Source organism: Parasteatoda tepidariorum, chromosome 1 (assembly GCF_982258835.1).
Source record: "Parasteatoda tepidariorum strain Cologne lab strain chromosome 1, Ptep-v5.0, whole genome shotgun sequence".
Lineage (NCBI taxonomy): Eukaryota > Metazoa > Arthropoda > Arachnida > Araneae > Theridiidae > Parasteatoda > Parasteatoda tepidariorum.
The window spans coordinates 15,402,804-15,427,660 of NC_141755.1; the positions used below are offsets into that span (position 1 = coordinate 15,402,804).

Genomic DNA, 24,857 nt, shown 5'->3' on the forward strand with positions numbered 1-24,857 from the left:
TCAGAGTTTTGTTTGAATTTTATATTTCAGGAATAATATATAGTTAAATTTATGGTTCGAACATATTCTTCGGAGTTTTATGCAGGGTTCGTTGATTTAAATCAGCTTGATTTAAATCAAATGATTTTTTTAAAAAAATCATTGATTTAAATCAACAAATTTTTTTTATCTATATATATTGATTTTAAAAGTTTAAAAACAATGTTTTAAATTTTTGATACTTTTATTATTTTCTTTTCTTAGCATTAAAATTTAATTTAAATAAATTGCTGCATTAATTAATTTTAGTTAACGAAATTACTTTCTTGGTGTGTGTTAAATTCCAACACATTTGTAATTACATTTTTAAAAATATTTTGATTCTTGAGATTGAAAGTGCAGATTAAAGTAAACATTTAATACTGTCTTAATATAGACTTGCATAGCTGTAGAAAGTAATTAATAAACATGAATTTTTTTCAAAAAATAATACAATAATGTTAATTAAAATTCTACCTTTTGAATGAAAAAGCGTGAATTAAAATCTACATCATATTTTATTGGTGGAAAATGTATATTTCTGAAGCTTAAGGTTATATTAAAAAGAAATTACCCTAATATGCCAAAAACAGAAAAAGAAAAAAAAGGGGCTGATGAATTCAGATGTTTTTTTTTTTCCTAATATAGGTTCATTCTTCCCTTTCAAACTCTTTCGAAGTCTATTTGATGCAGTAGGGTTATTAACTGGTATTTTTTTGTCATAATATGTTTACAGTATCTTTGACATTATCTGATTTTATATAAAGAAATTTTGCAAAAAAAAATTCCAATGAATACATAGAATTTCTAATTTTTTTTTTTTTTTTTAGCTTAACTTATCTATTTTGATATAGAATTAAAAATGAATATTTTAATATAAAAATATATAGATTAAATATTTATTTTTTGATGAATGACTACATTTATTTTGTCATTTTAAAAATCAAGAGAAAAAAAAAGAAATCACAATTTTAAATTAAAGTTATGGTTTGCTAACTGAAACTTTGTTTTAATAGTTAAAGCACAGGGGTCTGTCCAAGCCGGTACCTTTACAAATTCAACTTTAGGAAAAATGATAGAATAATCACACAAAATACTTTTTCTTAAAATTTTATTTTTGTGTCTCGTAAGAAACAATAAATCCATATTTTTACTATATTTGTGTGGACTTTTTAATGTAATTTTTAATTTTCACAAAAAAGGTACCTCTCAGAAAAACCCAGACAGACCCCTGAAGCATTCTTTAAATTCTCTATTTCATCTAGTCTAAATTTTAATCATGCATTTGTTTCAAAATGGTTGCTATGCATTCAAAGCCATGTATTATAATGAAAAATTATTTTAGTTAGAGCTTCTAAAATATTGTTACAATATAGTTTTAATATTAAGTTAATTTGATTAAACATTTATAATTTTTTTTAATCATAAATTAAAGTTCTTACAGCGTATTTGAATAAAAATCTGATTTAAATCAAAAAAATCAGATTCTTTTGATTTTTTTAAAAAAAATCACGAACCCTGGTTTTATGGTATGGTGAAAGTGGATTGTATATATTTTGTTAACAGCATTTATAGTGAACTTGTTTTGTGTTGGCTTAATTTTAAGGGGTCTCCTTGGCTGTTGTGTTTGCCTGTGTTTTAATGTGCAATTATTTTTCTCATTTTGTTGGGCTGTGGCTTGTCATTTAAAGAAATTTATATATTCTTCATTTTATAATAGTCTAATCTGGAGGGAGGTTTCTATTGTTCCAAATTTACTTCCTAGAACTAATTGTGTTTATGACCATTGGGCAAAATACGATAGGTTGATAGATTGACAAGGTGAATTGGGGCTTAATCTACTTCACTTAGAAAGTTGTCAAATCCTGTATGGCAGAGATTACTTGTTTCGCAGTGGAAAAAAAATCAGTTTGGAATGGAAAACTGAATGAGAATGCTCCGCATTTCACGTTTTTTTTTTATGAAAAGGAAGTTAGTTTCATTAAAAATTAGTTACATACTAGATAGTATTAATAGTTCTGATTAAAATATGTTCACTTGAGAATACAAGTAGAAAGAACAGTTGATGTGTTTCAAGCTCAGCTGTAGTGCGAGTTAAGTAATATCTGTATCATAACTTGTAAAAAAAAAATGCACTTAACCGTGACATAGAATTTTGCTTAGCTACAGAAAAGTTATCGCCAATATTTTAATCTCACGATAGGGATGGGTAGTAAGTTTTTTTTTATTGGAATGGAAAACTCAGCGGATCAGTGCTGTATTGATTACTTTTATTTGCTCAGTATAGAAATGGCCTCATCAGATTCCCATTTAATCAAGTTGCAACTGCATTTGATAAGCTACAGTAATACAATAGCAAATTATTATCTTAACTGAGTGAAAGATTTTGACAGTCATTGACGTTATGTTACGTTAAACCATTTCTGTAAGATGTGGTGTAAAAGGTTGTAGACTAGCTGACAAGCCGCCTAAGGCCATTAAAAATCTCCACTCGACCTTTCCAAGTATTAATATTAGAGAATCTGCAAATGATTTCTATTTCCGGAATGTTAAATTGGAAAAGATCACATTACACATTCAATATCAGTTTATAACTTTTACTACCCATTTCAGTTTTCTGAAGAATCTGCTCAACTTAGTTCAGATCAAAAACGTATGCTAGCATCTTGCGGAGCCCAGCTATTCCGTGACTAACCGCTACCATTGAGTTGAAATACTATCTCAATTCTATGACCGCTACGCGGCTGCAGTCTTCATTCCGATTCCTCCGTATTATGTATTTTAGAGAGGCGATATTTATTTTCTCATCTATGTCTATATTTTAAAGATGTTATATCTCAAGATTTAACTTCGTTTCACAATGTTTTTATCGAATGTTTTCATAACTGAAACAGAAAAATATAGTCTACTATAAAATAAAACAAATAACGGAAGGAGAATACTCTATTGTGCTACTGTCAAAAAAGAAAGATTCATTTTCCTTAAAGTAAAAACGCTTAAACTCAGGTTAAGTAATTTTTAGTTCTTTTCGTCAAAATAAGCACATATGTAATTATGCTCTCAATTGTCATTAAAACCCTTTGCGGAAAAACGACGTTTAAAGTATGTTATATGTGTTTTATTTCCGAACTGTTTATATGTGTTCGTGTAATATAACACAAAAAGGAGACTATGGTGTCGTGTGTAACTTAGTGGTATAGAAGGGGGACGTTATTCATGGATACCTAGAACCTATTCTTAAAAACCAGCACAGTCGATCTCTTTAGTTACGTATTTTTACTAAAGTTAGTTTCTTACTTTTGACGCCACAATATACCTTATCACTAGAGCCCGGAAGTTCAGGCAAAATGCCATAAATGCCTATTTCTGCCTTTTTTAAACGTTTTCTTCTGAAAATGCCTTTTTCGTTCCTTTTGTTCATAAATGCCTATTTCTGTCTAATTTAAAAAATTTCTGCAAAGCTTTTTGCGCTCTTGACCGAGCATAAGTGCAAAATGAAGAAATTTTGAAGTACAGAAATGGTTGACTGTCATCTGACGTATTGTAATGCATTTATAGAAATTAGGACTTTATTCCTTTTGTCTTATTAATATTTTTTCTCTGTCTCTTCGTGGCGTCACATTCGTCGTGGCGTCAGAAAACGTGGCGTCACCTTCGCCCGATGCGCTTTGCAAGGAGAGAGAGAAAGGGAGTGAAAAGATTGGAGTTATTTTTACTTACAGTCAATAGAATTTATTCTTACTTACGGCCCATATAGCCTACACCATCGAATTTCGAAATTTTGAGAAGAAGTATTTTATATCTCAGCACTTGGAGACATCTAAGCATAAAACAGCAAAAGATAAAAAAGATGGGAAAACATCGACTCTGATTTCCACCTGTTTTCAATTATCTTCTCGCAAATCGGAATTTGCAATGGATTTATGCAGATCATTTGTGGATGCCGGCATTCCGCTGTGGAAACTTGAAAATAAAAGTATACGAGCTTTTTTGCAAAAATATACGAATCAAAGTGTGCCTTGTGAATCAACTTTAAGGAAAACTTATTTAGATGACTGTTATACCGAAGTTCTTAAAACTATTCAAAATGAAATCGGAACGAAAAACATATGGCTATCTATAGATGAAACGACAGATGTAACTTGACGATATGTTGCGAATGTTATTGTTGGTGTTATGGACCCATTTGAAAAACATAAAATCTTTTTGTTGACATCTGAACAGTTGCAAAAGACTAACAGTACTACAATTGCACAGTTGTTCACTAATGCACTGGCTTTACTTTGGCCAAATGGTACTGAGCATGAAAGAGTGCTATTATTTCTTACAGATGCAGCCTCCTACATGAAAAAAGCTGGAAATGCCTTAAAAGTTTTATTTCCTAATATGATCCATCTAACGTGCCTTGCTCATGCATTGCACAGGATAGCAGAGGAAGTAAGAGGCCTCTATCCTGAGGTAGACTCGCTTGTTTCTAGTGTGAAAAAAGTTATTTGTGAAAGCCCCTTCAAGTGTTGAAAGAAATTGCACCAGACATTCAATTACCTCCTAAACCGATCCTTACGAGAACATGGATTTCAGCAGTCTCATACTACTGCACAAATTTTGAGGAAGTTACTCGAGTCCTTACCAGCTTTTCGGATGAAGAGGCAATATCCATAAGAAAAAGTAAAAATCTGCTTAGCAGTTCTAAAATAAAAAATGAACTGACTTTTATTTCAACTTATTTTGGGAAGCTCCCTGGAGCTATTGAACACATGGAAAAAAGAAATATGTCTTTGTCCGAGTCACTAAAGATTTTCGACAATACTATTGAAGAACTAATGTCTGTGCCTGGACCATCTGGTGACATAATAAGGAAGAAATGTGAAAACGTCATCTCTGCAAATACAGACTTTGAATGCATCAAGGACATTGCAAAAGTACTTTCTGGTGATACTACAGTTGAACTTACCATATCTCCTACCATGGCAAGTTGTTTTAGGTACGCGCCCATAACTTCTGTCGAAGTAGAAAGATCCTTCTCTTTGTTTAAAACTATATTGACTGACAGGAGACAAAATTTCTCTTTCGAAAATTTGAAAAAGCATCTAGTTGTGATGTGCAACAACAACCAATCATCAGAATAAATCTGCATACAATATTATTGTAAGTACGAGTTTTCAATTTTTATTTCGCACCTACGCAGTTAAGGATTTTTTTTTGTGCAATTATGTCCACTTCTTTTGTACTATTGCTACGACAGTCGAGTGAAATGAATATGTGGGTATACCGGATACTTCTAGCAACTTTTTTTATACCTTGGATACCTATATGGGCTTTTAGGCATTACCAACTACCATTTTGCTCCAATTTTAAGTGCCTTTTTTAAGTGCCTATTTCAAGCTTTTTAAATGCCTTTTTGCCTGCCTATTTTTGCATTTTTTATTGCCTGAAATTCCGGGCTTTACTTATCACTTTCTTGGTATAAACAGGGAAAGTCATGGGTTTCGATATTGAACAAAATTTGTCATGATTTTAACTATCTTTTTTAAAGGCATGGATTTAGGTCGCCGAAAATTCTAATTTCCCTTCCCTAGTTTCATGGTGTTCCGAAAGTCTGAATTGGTAACAAAATCCCCACTCACAGTAATATTTTATTAAATTTTTTTATCGTGTTCTTTAAAAATTATGGCGTTCTTTCAGAAAATGAAAGAAGAAATATTTTTAGAGCGAATTATCTTTTAAACTTCTGTGATTTCAGAATTTTTTTTTATTTCATCAATTTAAAATTCAAGCTGAAGCATGCCAATCATTGGCGAATTTTTTTTTTTACTCCGAAATGAGAATAGAAAAATCAGAAGTACTTCTTTCTTTACTCTGCTTTAAAATCTACAGGGATGTGATTCTTTCACGGATTTCCGCAGAATTTTTTTTTTTTTTGTTGCACAAATTAAAATATTTTATGAGTAATTTAATTTTCCGCGGAACGAAAGTATTGTCCTTATTCCTCCCTCTGAAGTTTCTCTAAAAATCATTTCCTCGGGATAAAACTGGATGACCTTTATACGGGGATGAGAGTTTTTCGCTCGAATTTTAATAAATATCCCGTTTTCTTTATAAAAAAAAAATTCAATCGTTGAAATAAAATAATTATTTACGATTTTCAAAGATAAACAGAAAATTCACACAACGTCCTAGCTGCTGACCTTTAATCTAGTAAATTTTTGTTTATTATGTCTAAAGAATACAAGCAAGCCTTTTAGAAATCCCAAGTCCAGATATCTCGATTCTTATTCACGCGATTTTAATATCGATTTTCGCATTTACCTGATTTGAAATTTACGCTATTTAAATATCGTACATTATGATTCTTATTTACGAGATTTAAAAATCCAATATCGCGATTTGTATTTATGCATTTTTAAAATCGCGATTTTATTATCAAACATGGATTTTCGTATTTACCTGATTTAAAAGTTGCGCATTGCGATTCTTTAAACATCGTACATTGCGATTCTTATTTACGAGATTTTAAAATTCAATATCGCGCTTTTAAAACCCTATGTAGCAATTCGTGTTCATGCGAGCTTAAAATCCAATGTCGTGATTCGTTTTTGCGGTTGTAATATTAAACATCGATCGTATTTATACGGGCTTTAAAAATTAGACATTGGGATTCGTATTCGCGCGAATTAAAAACTATGCATCGTGATTCGTATTTACATGATCTAAAAATTACGCATCATGATTTGTACTTCCGCATTTTTTAAATTCGTTATAGAGTTTCATATTCAAGTGATTTAAAAACCTCATATCGGGATTCATATTTTCTCAATTTAAAATCATGCATGTGATTCATATTCATACAGTTTTAAAATTAATCATCGGGATTTATAATCATATGGTTTGCAAGTTTAAAAATCTCACTTTTTTTGTCAAATTTTTGTGTGTTGTCTCTTTTTTTACTTTCTGAATACTCATCCCTGAATCTATAAATATGAAGATGCAGAATATAACAGTTTTGGTTAAACCTATCATTTCAATAAATGTTATAATGCTTTTTTTAATTTATTGTTGTGTTTTTGTCGTAGCAAATAGTAACTTTGTTAAGTCATGAAAAATTCTTAGAATTAGTCATGGATTTATAAATCTAAAATGTAGCAGATACCCTGTATAAAGTAAATTTTATTTAAAAACTTTTCTTAAAAGACAAATTAAGAAATTTAACAACAAAAAAACCACTCCGGGAAAAATTTTAATTGTGAGCCAACCAAATAAGTATTTAATGAGCATAGAATAGTATGATGAGTGAAAAGTCCTTCGAAGAATTTGTTATATGCCCCCCTCAACAATTGAGAATCTGTTAAAATTTCAGACAAATTTAGAAAATTTTCGTTTAAAAATCCTTAATGTTAAAAACAAGAAGGAGGTACAAATAATTAAACCTTTTGCCGGTATTTAGCATTGAAGGGAAAAAAATTCTTATAAGTGAAATTAAGAGATTTTTTGTGAATCCTAATTTAATTTCGTCCCCTAAATCAAGAAAAAATGTTTAGAAAATTTATAAACTTGGGGGAAGGAGCACACATCTCCCTTCTAATTGTTCATATTTTAAAACTTTCACCTCTCGTAAGTTATTCAAATAAAATTTCCCCTCATTGAAGCCAAATCATAAAATTATCGAGAAATAATAAATAAGGAGGCGTTTTCAGATATTGGCAGTTAATTGACAGAATTAAAATTCAGGTAGTCGTTTGAACTAAGAATCAGAAGTTTCGGTGTTCGGGCTGATTTTCAGGCAGAGTATTGAGAAAGGGAAAGTTTCATCTAATTATTTAACAAAACACACACTGCGATGATAATTTCTGGGGATGTAGAAACGTCAATGTTCCGGTTTCAATAACAAGTTTTTCTCATCAGGAAAAAAAAATTCTACCATCAACTTTTAGCTTCTTGTCCTTGAAAGAAAAAGCATTCACTGAGAAGCTTTTCAGCAAATAATCTTTTTTTTGGTAAAAATAGATAAATATCAAATTCAAATGATTTCTATTTGGTTTTTCTCTATTCTTTGTGGACTATCTTGTGCTTATGGTGAGTAAAAGTTTTCCAATTAAACCTTTTTAGCTAATCACGTATTTTTCTTTTCAAAATCATATTGTAAAGATAGGAACAACCAAGCAACGCAAACTATCGAAATCTATGTATTCATAGGATTAAAAGCTTTCAAACTGCTTTATTACTGCAGAATTGTTTGTACAAACGAACTATGTATATTACTGCCGAAAATAGTGCCAAATTTCGGATATAGCTAAAATTGCCTGAAAATTCCAAAAGCGCTATGTAGGGATGGAATATTTTATATATATATATATATTTTGCGTTTTATATATAAATATTAAGTTAGCCAGCGCACTTCCAAAACTCAAACGCTGGTAAAATTTCTTAACGGATATTTGAAAACTTGCTGTTTTCCCATTCAAATTTAATACTCTGAAAATAGAAATCCTTCACAGAGATTCTCTTACAGAATTTTTTATTATTATTGGAATGATGCATTTGTTTAGAAATTTTTCTACCAGTTTTTTAGTTTCGGATGGATGCTGGTCAGCTTATATATCGTAACGTAGACCTGAAACGTAGGTCGCAGGTCTTCTACTCCAAATTGGAAAGGGAGGGGCATTTTCTAGATTAATACGAAAGTGATGCGTTCAACTTTTTTCGTTATCAGGTTTGAAAAATGTAGTTTTTAAAATTTTATTATTCTTTTTTTTTATTTTAGTTTTGTGCTTGTTTTTTGTTGATAGATATTTTCAGCTAAATCGTAATTTCGTAGGACGGAAAATTCTATTTGGAATCAATTGAAACTTGCAATGTCATGAGGCATAGAACTTCATTTCATATTTTAATATAGTACTTATAATCTTCACTTATGACACCCCAAGAGAACAGATGGATTAATTTTGTTCTATAAGTTATATCTTAAATGTGCTAATTAATTAAGATTAAATTAAGAAATCAGGAGCAAAAACAATCTTTCTTTAGATTAACATACTTTTTTAATGGGGGGGGGGATTCAAATCTTTGACAATTTAAATATGCTTCTCTTAGTTAAGGTAAGAGTGCAGACGAAGCTTTGAGCCTCAAAAATCTCATTTTTTGCGAATTTCCCCACATTTTTTATGCCAATCGAAACAATTTCGCTCTTAATTATAAAATAAGTTTAATGAAAGAAACTATTTGTAAAAAATAATTGCTAATAATTATTAATTATTTTGTTTCATAATGGTAAACTCAAGTTATATGAATGTTTACAGCATTTTAAACTTTAAAAATGCAAAATTTAAACGAAATTGGTCGAATATTTACAGAGTTATCAAATTTTAAAAAGTCATCTGCTTAAAAAAGAAAATTAAAAAAATTTGAGGACTATTTATCGTTTTTTTCTTCTTTTTTTTTTTCTATATTATTGTCATTTGAAATTGCATACTTTCTTTCAAAATGATGTAAAAAATCTGTATACTTTGCTATTCAAAAACTTTTCGACTATTATTTAATAAAACAATAATTATAAAAAATACATTTTACATGGAATTATAATTTAGATAACCAAATTTTATAATCGTGTGCAACAGTGGCGTATCCAAAAATTACTTTTGTAGGGTGCATATTGCTATTGCCATGAAAGATGCGGTTTCTTTAGATTAGAGATATCATTTGATGATAAAAACTTTAAAAATAAAATACACCATATCGATCTAATTTCTCCTATTTGAAATAGCACAAGAAGAAGAAATATTATTTCAAAAACAAAATACACAAGCAAAGACAATTTACAAGAAATAATACCATGTAAACCAAAATTTTGCTTGGGTCATGAATCCAAATCCTCTTTCCCTTAATGAAAAAAAAAATTATACTGAACTTTTTAGTGTGCTTGATGGATAATTTTATTGAAAAATATATATATATATGTTTAACGCATAAATAGAACGAGTATTGCAAGATTACCTGAGATGGAACTACACTCACATGAATCCAAGTTGTACCGGAGCTGGTGGAAGTGTAAATCCTTGCATGGACATAAGAGTTTGTGATTTTGCTGCTGCGTCCATAGCTCTAGGTGGTTGGCCAACTCTGTGTGGATGGGTTGGAGATAATGTGCCCAGAGTTTGCTGTGGTGTACCATTGGTCTTTGGAGAAACCTTGATGAAAAAGATCGACGAAGAAAACGCAAGAAAAAGAGGTACTATTTAACTTTCTATTTAAAAGTTAAAAGTGCTACTGAAGTCATCCGCAAAGCTTATATTTTGTATAATTAAAAGCAAACGTGATTTGTTAAATTTGTGTTCTTAGTGAACACACTTAGTTCAGAATTACTTATTTTTAATCACATCATGTATTTCGATTAGATCCAAATCAAAATAGCTTAAAATTTGAAAAACTGATTATCTTTTTTTTTTTTCTTTCCCCGAAAGACTATTTATTCTTTCCTAAAAATGATACAAAAATGTTTAGTTTTCAGACAATCCTTTGTTAATTGGATGTGTTTTCATTTTTGAGGCCTGCATCTGTTCAAAAATGATTTGGTGTTGTTATAAAAGGAAGGTTGTTGCCCCCTGCTAAGTTAAATGGAGAAATATGGTGACAAACAGAAAAAATTAAATCCTACAAGAATCTAAGGCAATCTAGAGATGGAATAACGGTTTTCTGCTCATCTAATCTTACAGCCGCATTTTCGAAAAAAGAATATATATATTGAAGAAAACGCATTTCAAAACCTTGCTTTGGCAAAAAGAAATATAATCCACGTAGCAGATAGAGCCGAATATTGCAATAGTGCATGCACATAGACTTTAATTATCTTTTGTTAGCACATTTATTTTTTGGAAAAAAATTATTCGAAATTTTGCGACAGCTAAATAGTATTTTTTATATTTCACATTGATAAAATTTTGTACTACCATAATAAATACTTCTACAGAAAACCGCTGTTTTATCAAAAATTAGTTATTTTGCACATAATGACATAGCTTGATTGAAAAGACACGAAGTAAAGCTCTTATTATACTGTATTGGCCAAATTATTATATTAGTTTCATTATTTTACGAAGTATATCAATATTTTTTTAGCATGTTTTATTCACTTTCTCTGACATTTTAGTACTTTAGAACCATTTTAGTACTTCGAAGTACACCCTGTTGCCTAACTTGAAACTTCGCTTCGATCAGAGCAGAGCCGTCTTAAAATTAAACACACAGAAGAAATTGTAAAACATTTTTATGAAATAAATTATTAAAGTTCTAAAACTATAATTCTTTACCCTCATCATCCAAGATAATACCAATTAATTTACCATTGTTTTAATATGCAATATTTTATTTTACAAATCAAAATTAGAAATCGATAAAGAATATATAAATGGAAATTATTTAAAACAAGTATGTACAATCTATATGATTCTCAGGTCACGAAATAAAGTGACTTTTATCTGTTTTACATAGTATTTATAACACGCTGGAATCATCACTGCATATAACTAACACAAGACCAGCTGAAACATGCATCGCAATGAGTGAGCTTAGAGCTATCACTATCAATACAGAGCTATCACTATCATTATAAGGTCACTATCAGTACCGAGACCCTATCTTCTACTGCAAACTCCTTTCGAGGGGCCCTGCTTCGATGCGGCTCATTTAGTATGCTTTCATTTGCAATCTTTGTTTTATATTTTTACAGAAAATTAATGCAAGAGAAAATTTAAGAAAACAGTGCAATGAACTTTCTTTTTTTAAATTTCAGTATAGTCCAATTTTAATCTTTTTCAGAATGTGGAACAGTTATTCACTCCCCCGGACTATCAGAAACAGAAAACAAATTTTTAGAGATTAAAAACAGTTTGCCACCTTTGGATAAAAGTAATCCAAACAAATTCGATCCACCGCTTGGTAAGAGGCATTATTATAACTAAACTATTTGTTCCAATAAATATTTAGAATAATATGAGTTGTTTTGATGTACTAAGCAAATGAAAATGTTTTCTATCTTATTACATACCTGCCAACTTTTACGCATTTGGGTGTAAAATTTTATTTTTATATTTAAAGTGGTAGTAAAATGTATACTTTCTATAGATTCCTCGCATTTATAAACTTAATTTATAATCTTTTTGTCAACCACTATTTTTTAAAAAATTAAGCATATATAATAAGATGTAATACTGTTCTGCTTAAGCTTTTTCAAAATACAGCGTATGTTTCTGCCTAAAATTGTAATTAAAATTTCATTTTACTACCACTGGGGAAAAACCTCCTCGAAAGGATTAAAAGTTGGCAGGTATGTCATTATTTGGAAGTGAATTATTGATTGTGTGCAACGATTTTAATTATCTATGCATATGTACGAAATTGTTTTTGATATTAAAAAAAAAAATTATGAAGCTACTATTACAGACCTCAAAGATTCAAAAGGCCCATCAGTTTTACCTGTTGGCGGTGTTTCATCTAGACAAGGGGATTTCCCATGGATGGTAAGTTAGAGTTCAATTTTCGCCCTAACTCAAAATTTTCTGTAGTTTGTTTAAAGATTTATTTTTGAAAAAAAAATTTTATTTTGAAGAAATAAATTGCTAAGTAAATCTAGATATTTCAGATAAGTAGATAAAAATAAAGATTTCCGTTCCCTTTCTTTTTAAGAAAGACAAATCTACTTCATGGCTTATCCTTAAGGATGAATACTAGACAGTCGCCGATAACCTTCTAGGGCAGCTCTAGTGCTATATTAGCTAACAAAATGAAATCTTAACATGGGTTTTGGACTAGATTTCTTGATCATCACAAAATCAGAGTTAATGACAAAAGTGAAAAACTGATCTCAAAAGTGAAGAACGGTTATCAGCATAGGCGTAGTGTCTGGGGGTGGGGCACAGGTGGTACGTGCCCTCCCTATAATTATTTTAAACTTAAAAGACTTAAAATATTTTTTATAGTTACTTCTTTCTTAAATCCTCCAATAGCTTTTTTTAATGTAATAGTTCAAAATCCTTATATCAAAAATTTTTGATAATTTATATATATTTTAGCGAAACAATTTTATGATTATCACTTTCATGTAGACTTTCTTAAAAGCCATTAAAGAATTTTTTTTAAAGTCGTCAAAATTCGAACTCAATGGAACAAAATTTAAGAATAATGAAACTATTTTTCAATGAAACATAATTTAAGTAATATATTTTTTTAGATTTTTCAATGTAGTTAGCTACTATTTTAGTTTAGTTTATGCACAACATAATGTTTTTAGTTGTAATAATTATTTGACAACACTCATTATAGTCTAAAGATTTTTAGTACCGTTTTGATTAATTAGGAGACTCAGCACTAACCAAAGTGTAATCACACAACATCTTTCGATCATCTCTGTTTTCTCATTAGTCTTAAAAGAAGATAACTTTATTTTTTAAAGAAAGGATCATTTGTTTAAAAAATATATAATAACTATAGTTTTGTGTAAGAACATTTTGTTAACATGTTAATAGCCACAAAGTGGACTTGGATTTACACATTACTCGGATTTGCAAAATATTCAACTAAACTTTAATGGAAAAAATACTTAGAAATACATTACGTATTACACGATAAGAAGAAATAAGTGTAAATTAATTTTACCTGGTCAATATAATATACCGATAACATAAAGGATTTGGACAAAAATATGGAACACTTCTATACTAACTCTACATAAACAATTTTTCTATTAGCTGGAAATGTTTTGCATAGCAAAACTGTTGGCACAATTAGAAAGATCATGCTTGATACCCATAGACTCTAACTCATGCCCATGATCCGTCTACCACTGAGGATATTTTACGTCAGCACTGTGGTTGGTGCAAGCCGGATGCGGAATTCCTATCGACCAGCCATCGCTGTGATCGTACCCGGATCGCCTCATTGGAAGGCGAACTCTCTATCCTCTGTGAAATTTTTTGTTGGAATCTTTACGTTTTCTGTTTCAGATCTTTCCTCATTCACGTCTGTTGAGTTTTGAGAATAGGCGCTTATTTTTGTGGGCTCGAGGCATTGCGAGTATATGATTTAAGTAATCACCCGCGACTGCATATAATTCCGCTCTATTCTGTTATCAAATTATACAAATATACATTATACACAATTTAAATTTAAAAGCTTCTAAGAGTTAAACACGTCAGACAAAAATTTAATTCATGCTATCTTTTACGATATATAGAAAAATTATTAAAAAGAGGTTATAGTTCCGTTCCATTATACAATCTTTGCCATGACTTGGCGACATATATAAATAAATAAGTAGAACATTCGTTCATGGAAAAGACACAACTATATGACGTTGCAAGAGCATTGTAATTAATTGGACAACTAAAAATGGCTGGTCTTATGCTGACATGCTCTTAACAAATCAAAGGCGAGACAAAGAATTTTTACTTTTGATTCGCCGTAGAAGAAAATCGTCTGCAGGACACAATATTTATTATTCTTCCATCAGTTTCTTAAAATGCGAAATATTTATTATGATTTTTAGGTGTCATTTTTAATAATTCTTATTACTAGTTGATGAATTATTTTGTTAATAAGAAAGCAAGCAAAAGGGAGGCTGTGCAACGTCGTTTCAAAAAGCTCAGTAGCAAAGTAACATGAGCTCGTTCTTTTTCATTTTTTAATTTGCAACTGAGTATAAAAAGAAGTTACAAACTTCTTCTTCTCAATTTGGTTAACTGGAAATTTGCATGGGTATAAAGAACATCATTTTTAAAAAACTAAAAGCCTCTTTCAAATTGGGCCAACAGTTTTGCCTTGTAAAATCTTCCGAAACATTTGCTACTAAAAGAAAGATTGTTTACGTAGAGTTAGCTTAGAAGTGTTTCCATATTTTTGTGTTCAAATCCTGTGCATTATATAGCAATTCAAATCGGAAACTGTCTTCCTCTCTCCCGAGATTTTGAGACAAATTTTAGGATTCATATCCGGTAACATCTAACGTCTCTTTAGCTCTTTTTTTTTAAATTTTTATTTATTAACCTTGTTTGTTGCTTTTGAAATCAACTCAAGTGTAAACTTATAAAATGAAGATCTCGAGAGAGATAACTAAGGTTTTCTTCAATAATGGGTAAATAGTCATTAAACATTAAAATTACTGTCTGTCTAAGCTAAGAACTCCTCCCGCCACAAAGTCTGAGGCCTTCTGGTGCTATGGAAAGAAGAATGGCGCATTTTAGGGAGGGTAGCTTTACTCGAGGAGTAACATAATAGACTGAAGAAAAAGATTCCCTTTCTCAAGCCGACCCGAAACCACTCCAAAACATTGTCCCCGCACCCCTACTTGAAATAGTCAAACCTCGTTACCATAGTCACCGCCACAGGTCCAGACGAATGTCTGGAGGAGTTCTTATTTTAGACAAACTATACGCCACTGTGCGTGTGTATAAATTAACAAATATCTTTTAGTTAATTTATCAAATCTCCCTTAATTTTTGGAACACCTGATAGATGAAACATACAATACGGTGATAGGAAATGATGAAGCAAATACTTATTATTATTAGATGGGACAAAGAATGCCCGATTTCTTTCCGGTATATATATTCATCGTTTAGTATTTCTATTTCTTTACTTTAAGTTATGCAATTATAGGTATCTATTCGTAAAGCTGGTGTGCACTGGTGCGGCGGAAGCTTAATAGATCGTAATCATATTCTTTCTGCTGCTAATTGCTTTGTATCAGGAAGGTAAGATGTCGTCTATAACGTTCCTTATTTTCCTAAAATTTCAAAAACATTTTTTAAGAAAATGTACTTAGTATAATCTTTATAAATATCTACTTGTTGTTGTTGTCGTATGCCATTAAGGCAAGGGGTGGAATTGTTCTTGTCTTCCAGTATCGCTGTTTATAGCTAAGAATTCGACTTCTGCAACGCCTCTTTATAGAGCGGACCCATTCATACATCCACAGATCGTGATTTTGACGTGAATTAGGGAACTATCAATCTCCAATTCAGTACCACCAGAGGTATAGTTTGTTATGGAAACGTGGAGGACTTTGTGACCCGACATATTTAATGTGCACCAGTCACCATTTACTGCACGGGGAGTCTCCCGTTCTCACGAATGTGAGACCAGCGTCCTGCCAACCAGGCTATCGACGTGTGTACTATAATATAAAAATATACGTCTAGAATTAGTTTTCTTTATCTTTAGTATGATTCATTTTGATTATTTTTTTATTTATTATTATTTTGTTTGGTTATAAAATACATTTAACGGTACTTTCTTTCGCTTATAAGGAAGAAACCAGATCCTACCATGTACATGGTGCATGTTGGCAACATTCATATCGATAAAGGACAACCGTATGCTGTAAAGAAAATTGTGGTCCATGAAGGTTATATTCCAGGGAAATTTTATAACGATATTGCTATTCTGACTTTGCACGAAGAACTGCTGCATCCGATGATTGCACACATTTGTCTGCCCTCGCCTCGAATAAATTCCATGAGTTTAGTTGGAAAAAATACAACTTTATTGGGTTGGGGAGATACTACATTTGGTAAGTAGTCGGCTTTTAATGAGTATATAGTATATACTTTTAGATTAAAAATAATCCTTGTAAAAAAAATTTTATTCACCTCTTGAAGTATGCTCGATGACGTTTCCTGTTGCGACTTAATTAGCGCATTGAAGAGTTGATTCTTGACATCATGTTTATGATACTTCCTTAGGAGGGTCCTACTAAATATACGGCAATGTTTATGAAATTCTGTGAATGTTTAAGATAAATAACTCTTTATCAGAGTGTGTAGCTAAATCTTTCCACAAAAATAAGCACCTTTTAAGCACTCAGAAAATATTTTTAAGCACTATATACATTAACAAAATAATTTTCGAAGACTTAAACATGATCATGATAAAATAACAAAGAACTCTTTTCTTCATTATATTAGCCGTTGTAAAATGATCGATATTTTTCGGTTCGATATCAGAGGGTAGAAAATGAAGTCTGAAATTGAGAATATCTTGCAAAATGCAACAGAGTAGCACATAAGAAAGCAATAATCTCGCCGAACCCAGCTCAGTAGACGCACATTCGGACTCGAAAGTATTTTCATCAAACATGTGAAATGATTGGCGCTTTCGTACGCTATGGACCAACTGTACGCCGAAATGGATTGTGAAAACGTTGAATGGAACAATGTGAAAAGCAAGCTTTTGCAAATTACGTGCCGAAAATCGACATGTAAACCAAAAAAAATCTAATTTTTGAAAAGGGAAAATTAAGCACTTTGTAAAAACACCCAATGAAAAAAGCACCTTTAAGGGCTTTTAAATAACGAAGATCGAAAATAAGCACCCTTAAGCTCTTTTTAAAAATGCTACGTACCATGTTTATAAGCGAATGTTGGATAATCAATTTTCGAAAAATTTTCTTTGTTTTCTGTCTAAGATTGCAAAGAGTATTAAAAAACTGTAAAATTGCTAATGAAAAATAATAATTAAGATGAGATATTTCTGTAAGATTAACAAAATACTGATCTCAGTTTATTAAAATATAAGGATGTTGTATTGTTATATAACAGTTAAAATTCCTTCTTTGAATTGTTAATACCTTACCTTCAGGGACTAATTAACGGAAGAAAATTCGAGGCAGGTATGGATTTTTTGAAATTGTTTTTTTTTCTGTCTCGTGTTCTCGAAATAACGCTATTCTTTAAAAATTCTTCGTAAAAAATGCATGGTGCCTGAATAAGAACACGGAAAGAAAAAGAAAAGAGAGTGCTGGTAAGGGCGGAATAAATGTCTCGATAAAAAGATTTGTCTAAGTTATGAAATTTAAATTTTAGATTAAAAATTTGTCGGAATATAAATTATCGATTCTCAGAAGTCCGCGAAGAATCATATGCCTGTTAAGGTAGAAAACATTAAGCAGTTAACTAACATGCTCACAAAGCCAGAGATTGAAAAAATGTGAAACAGGTGACAAAATAGTATTTTACGATGCAAAATCGAGTTCACTCACAAAGTTTTGAAAAAAAGTTTTAAAGTGGGTGCTACACCGATGTGTGCCATCAAATCCCTGTCCAATTTCCCAGAGGTTTCATGCATCCCAAAAAAGAAAAAAAAAAATCTTTTGGGAACAGATCTAGTGAACGATGTGGCCACGAGATAGTTTGAATTTTACCATATGATATGATTCTAGCTTGTTATCATGCTTCTGATCTTTTCTTAAAGTCCACTTTTGAACAATAGTTCTGAATCACCCCATAGGTATCTACCCTAAACCCTATTAATACAATACATATATAGGTATCCAATACAGGTACTGTTGTAATAAGATTTTTGCGATCTCTTCGATACGGAATAATATCCCAGATAGTAAAATAAGGTTTATTTTCACTCAGCAAAAAACTTTTAATGTAAACCTAAAAGTGTTTTTATGCGGTTTACGTGTAAACCTTCTAACCTTTAAACGAGATCTGCTCATTCTACACACATTACCCTAATCCAAAACATTGGAGAACAACCGTCTATATAAAAACCTGAAAATTGAGGTTGTCTTAGGGTTTTCAAGCGTGAAAAAATCCTTGAATAAAGCTAGTCTTAAGGAGATAATAATCTTAAATCTAGGTAATTATGTTTCTTTTCGCAACATCTTGTATGCTCAGCTACCCAAAGTGACAATCCTTTTTAGAAAAGCTTTAAAAAATAATTTTTATTCCTTTTATAATGAAAGGTTCGAAACTGCAATATTTTTGCTGTATTGAAAAAAGCTTTATTCTCACGAAAATTTTTGTACTAAAAAGTACAAAAATTTTCGTGAGAATAAAATGAAAATTAAGACACAACGTTGCCATAAGGTTACATGCTTTCTGGGTATTATACTTATAAAAATATGTCTATTCAATTAGTTATATTCTTTTTGAAAACGGACTTATCATAAAAATTACATTCTCATTTCGGTTTTTTTCAGGTGGCAGAGGTACTTCTGTTTTGCACATAGTGGAAGGATTACCAGTAGTATCAAATGAAGAATGCCAAAAAAGATACAAATCAAAGATTGTCAATGTCCTACCGCATGGAATAACTGATGAGTTTATTTGTGCAGGATTGCCAGAAGGTGGAAAGGATGCTTGTCAGGTAACAATTTTTGTAGTGAACTTTATCTTTAAATTTTCTATACTTATTACGAAATTAATATTCCAAAAACGGAAATTTAATCATTAAAACTTTCATTCTGCATAACAGTAAGTATTTGTTATGCAAGACGATGTATATATATCTTAATTTTCTTCGTTAATCTCTTTTTCTTAAATTATTTTTGTCCTTATGTTAATCATGTAAATATATGTATAAAACTAAAATCCCAGACTTGATGAAATTCTGGATCACATTCTTATTAAATGCAGAATTTTTTTTTATCAGGAAAAAAAAGGCTTTTCATTTAAAATTTACATATAGGAAATACTTTTACAATACGAAATAATTTTTGGTATAAACGCATATTTTTAATTAACTCAAAATAAATGTAATTTCATTGTAATGACATAATGGACAACATACGTCTTTTGCTGTTTATGACATCAGTTAATTAAAAGACGCATCGCTGGTTCAAAGTTAAAACGACACTTTTGCACTCACTTCTCATTCAAATAACGTGAGTGCAGAAGTGTCTTTTTAACTTATAATAGACATCAGTTTTTTTTAAAATTATAAATTAAAATAAAACATCAGCGAACGGTACCGTTATCTGTATTGCTAATTAATTACTTCGCTTATAACACTCCAGTATGGGCAAAAATTGTGAATATTGCCCAGCTTTCGTGAGTAGTTCATGGTTAAAAAGGCTAGAAATATTTATTTTGAACCTCATTGCTCGTCAGTTTTAAGGCAAACCTTTTGCCATAAAAATAACTAATTCTTTTTGACATTTTTGTTTGGCAAAACTGGAGTTCAGCGATAAGTGAGGCACTATGAAATTAGCTACATAGTATTTGTGAAAGAATAATAAACCCAATTTGAAATATCTATCCATTGGTATCTGTCGTAGGCTAGTTGGAAAACCCTGCACTTTGAAAACTGCTGATACGCACAGCTAGCAGTCATTGGCTAATAAGAAAATCTAGCTCTTTGAAAACTGCCTAAGCTCACTGTAATTAGAATTTTTCTCAGCCTACGGGATTTATACTATAGGACAAGCATTTGAGAAGTTCAAATATATGGGACTTTCGGGCAGTAAATAAAATCGCCTAACTGCAATTAACATTTTCAAATAATATAACAAGATTTTATTTTTAGAGCGATTCCGGGGGACCATTGATGCTTAAAGATAACGACAAAAACCTACGAGACTTTCATCCAAGTATACCATACTCCTTGGTCGGTATAGTTTCTTCTGGATACAGCTGTGGTGAGCCCGGTTATCCAGGAATTTACACCAGAGTTTCGAGCTTCATTGACTGGATTAAGAACAAAACATAACTTAAAAACGTAATAAATTTTTTTTAAAAGATTGATTGAATTCAGTTTGTATACATATTTTTAAAACACATAATTCTTAGATTTTAGCTGAACTTCAATTATCCGCAGCAAACGTAAAAGCTTACTCCAAAATTGTTCTACAGAACGAAACGAAGATCACGGAAGATTTTTCGTAAGCGTTGATACGCTCTGCTTAGAAAATATAAATTTGCCCCCACTAAATTTCAACTTTACAAAGTTCGAAAATAGATGGCACTGCTGCCTGAAAAAAAAACTAAGTTTATTGCAAATGAAATTTTCGAAAACATCTGTTCTCGAAAAGCGGTCACGTGATGATAAATATTTCTTTTCTTAAAATTAATTTAATAAATAAACCATACATTTTTGAAACATCAAATCGGTAATTAAATGTAACTGATTATAACTAATTTTATGAAAAAGTGCAAGGGGGGGGGGGTATTGCGACCTGTTAACCTAAGCAACAGTGCAAGATCCCTTGTAACATTTGAACTGCCCCCAAACCCAAATAAGCCATCAATAACTACTGAATTCTTATTTATAATAAAAGTATAGGTCGCTTAATTATATTGTGGTGTATGAAAGGAGTATCCTTTTGTCGTGCAGGATAGGTGACTGGGACTAGAAGCTGCTGGTGGGGAATCGAATTAACTCAATAGAACTATTCGTTTTGAAACTAAAATCACGAGGGTTTTACATCTACTATGAATTCGAAACTATCTGTTCTAGCAACATTATCTTGATTTTACTGGGTTTAGAGCAGTGTTTCCCAACCTTTTTTGTGCCATGCCCCACTCAAGCCTTTCTAAAATTCTTATGTCCTCCTTGTTCACCTAAGAAACTTAAATGATAGGTTTCAGTGAGAAATCTCTAGTAAATTGTTGACGAAACACAGTAAGTAAAATTTCGACTTATAATGAGAAACTAAAATTCAAATTCGAAATAATGTTCATAAAGAATTTTCTATAATAATTTAATATGGAGAGATCCTTGCGCTTGCTGCACAGAGATTTTATGTTAGTTTCCAATTTGGTTAGCTTGCAGCCTCAAGTCTACCCACTGTGTTATATCCAGGCGATTTCCCTTTCTTTTTTTTTTTACCAGTAAATCATTTACAGCACTAAATCCACATTCAGCTAAATATGAAGATGGAAACGGTAACAATAGTTTTCTTGCATATTTGGGTATTTGATTTCTGTTTCCTCACAAAGCCATGCCATCACTCCTTTTATATGAAAATAAAGTTTTAACTGACTTATCATTTAGCATTTCTGAGAGTTCTTCTTGACACTGCATATTTCATATAACAGACAAATGCACTAACATTGGCTGCATCATCCGTGTTGAAAAATCTATTTGTTTTAAATCAGAAAATCTTTCTTTTATATCAGCCGATAGAATTTTCAGACGATCGACAATATCAAGTAAAGCGACATGATTTACTTTTAATTTTTGGGGACAATTAAACTGATCCAAGGTTTTGTTTTCAGACTTAACTCAATAAGGGCAATGAAGCCAAATATCTTCGTTTTTGTATCAACAAGAGTTTTACTTGTTCCTTGAAGTTGCTTAGTTAATATATTTAGTTTTTCAGAGATATCGGCTAATTAACTTACAAATACTTTACCTTCGACTGTCAACAGATAGTTCCTATCAGGTTTGTCGCATAAAAAATTACTAAGAGTATCAAACAGTTCCATGAATCTTTTCAAGCAGTTCCCTTTAGAGACCCATCTTACTTCAGAGGAAAGTAAAAGTCTCACACGGTTTGCATTTTGTTCTTCATAAAACAGCTTGAAAAGGCGCTCACATTTGGTATTAGCTTTAATAGCATTCATACACTTTATTAGTGAATGTAAGTACTTCATTTAGAACAGGCGAGATGTTTTTAGCTACCAAGTTTTCCCTATGCAATAACACAATGCACAAGAATCATTTTTGAATTCTCATCTATCATCAATTTTAAGTAGCAATTTTTCTTGCTCATCATATTAGGAGCACCATCTGTAGCACAAGATGTTATATTTTTCATTGGTATATATTAACATCTAAGTAGTTTTTTCAAGCTTATTATATAATATCTTTGGAGGTAGTGGTGCTTTCTAATCTTTTACCGAACATTTCTTTAACAAAATGCCCTTTACATACTATGCCTAAATACATACTATGGTATTGATTTCTATCACTGAATGTTGCGACGGGCCATTCAGATGCGAACAACTGCATAGTTTAGCGAAATTTTAAATCGTCAAGGGGTCTACGCGGAGCCGCCATGTGCCGCAGGGAGGTTAGTTAACTTGACGACGCCAAAAACCCAGTTGATATTTTTGTCTCATCAAACGAATTTATAATATTTATTGACCGCCATTATTTAAAAATTTGTTTTTCTTCTTTCAATTTTGGCACCGAGATCTAGCATTGTATTTAAATGTCCCGGAGCAAATGGGTAAAACTCTTGTCGAGTCCATTTTCGAATTGCCCCCCAGTGGGGCGTGGGCCCCACTGGTTTAGAGTAAAAAACAATACGAGAAACCTTGCCTTACTAAATTAGTGCTGGAGGCGTTTCGATTAGCCAGAGTGCCTAGTGATTCCCAACCCTCGGACGGTGAATCATATAGCACCGAGTCAGCTAAGGAACATTTAAATTTCCACTTTATTTACTGCGTATTTATCTCGGGTTTGTGCGACTTACTACGGACGAGAAGTTATCTTAGATAAACACACACTGGGAATGTATTTTGTCAAAAGTAAGAATTCTCCTAACTAGCCATGCGCCTTGACTCGTGGCGGTGACTACGGTAAAACTATTTCAAGTAGGGTTGTGGCTCTGATCGGCTAAATCTTTTTCTTCAGTCTATTGTGTTAGCCGCAGAATGAAGAGAAGTGAGAACCTCCCTGGAATGAGCTATCCTTGTTTCCATAGCAGCAGGCGCCTGACTTAGTGGCGGGAGAAGTTCTTACCATAGACAAACTATAACTGCATTTTGTTTTGAAGGCATGTTTAAATTAGTAAATCAAAACTATCTAACATATATAGAAACATCCGCTGCCGCGGTAAAATTATTATTAACTATAAAAAGTTTGGGGAGCAATGCCTTAAGCCACTGTGGCTCATTACCCACCCATCCTTGAAATGGAGATGTCTTGTGGTCTTCTAAAATATTAAGTAAAATTGGATCAAAATCTGCACTGTGACAAAACTTTCATAACTTGTCTAACTTATACCATATTGATACATAAAATGAGATCAAAACCAAGTCACTCCACTACCACATGTCTATGCCATAAGCTAATACCCAGCTCTCTACTTAGCAATTCGTCAACGACGCTCAGGGCGATAATCTTTCAACGGCATAGGAAATTTACAAAGCGCTAGCTCACGACATATATGCTAGAATGGGTTGAAAAGCATTCTTTTTACACATTAAATATCAGTTTGACATCAGAAACAATGTATCATACTTCTTTTAAAAACTAGCAGTATTAAATTTTTTTTTAATCACGCCATAACTTCTCTACAAAATTTAAGAAGAATGAGACCACTCAAAACACTTTATGAAATAACTTTAAATATAAAGCTAGTCTTAATAAATCACGATTTACAAACTGAATGGAACCGGGACAATTACATAATTGGTTAGTGTTTTCCAGGACATTTAGTAATTGCGTCTAAGACACTTTAGTCATTTTATTAACTAAGTTAATTAAGGAAAAGTTCCTAACTTCTCAAGAAAAAAAGAAGATACATATATTTTTAAAAGAATGACCAGTGTTGTCAGATTAGGGGTTTTCCCCCTAAATTTAGAAGGATTTTTTTAGATTCAGTGTTAGGGTTATTTGTGAATTTTACTAGTTTCATTTTGGTTACGTTCTAACATCAAATAATATAACTGAATGTGTGAGATGGTTATATGAAAATCAATATGTTAAACCAAAACAAAAAAGATTAAGATTTAATCTTAGAACTTATGTAGTAAGTTATTACTTTTTTCGATCAACCTGCGCGTTTGGTGAATTTGAATTCAAATTATTAAAACATTTTAATGTGCATGGTTCAAAAATAATGCCAAAGGATAAAGAAAAAAAAAAGTACGAACAAAAGTGCAAGAAAGATTGGGAATATGAAAAGCAGTTTAAAGGTTAATTAATAGTACAATTGTTCATCCCTTTTTTTAATTATCAGCATATTATTAATTTGTAGATAATAAAATATTAAGAAGTATTAAAGCAACGTTTTCTATACATGATTAAACTTTTGTGGTATTTTTTATACATCAAGCTAAAAATTTTGGGGTTTTTTACAACGCTATCTGGTGGTAAACGGTTATCGGCACCTG

At 31.4% G+C, this 24,857-nt stretch overlaps 1 protein-coding gene across 2 annotated transcripts; it reads left to right on the forward strand.

The window, feature by feature from the left end:
• Nucleotides 1-7,873: 7,873 nt before the first annotated feature.
• Nucleotides 7,874-20,534, forward strand: LOC107444230 (trypsin-1). 2 transcript variants are annotated; one of them, XM_043048523.3, is made up of 8 exons: nucleotides 7,874-8,091; nucleotides 9,989-10,243; nucleotides 11,830-11,949; nucleotides 12,454-12,530; nucleotides 15,664-15,758; nucleotides 16,314-16,576; nucleotides 18,995-19,161; nucleotides 20,320-20,534. In XM_043048523.3, exons 1-8 carry the CDS (start codon nucleotides 8,040-8,042, stop codon nucleotides 20,500-20,502), a joined length of 1,212 nt encoding a protein of 403 aa, XP_042904457.2. In that variant the 5' UTR covers nucleotides 7,874-8,039; the 3' UTR covers nucleotides 20,503-20,534. The 2 variants fall into 2 exon arrangements, with proteins under 2 accessions (XP_042904457.2, XP_042904456.2); XM_043048522.3 differs by having other exon boundaries at nucleotides 7,929-8,091; nucleotides 12,442-12,530.
• Nucleotides 20,535-24,857: the final 4,323 nt, after the last annotated feature.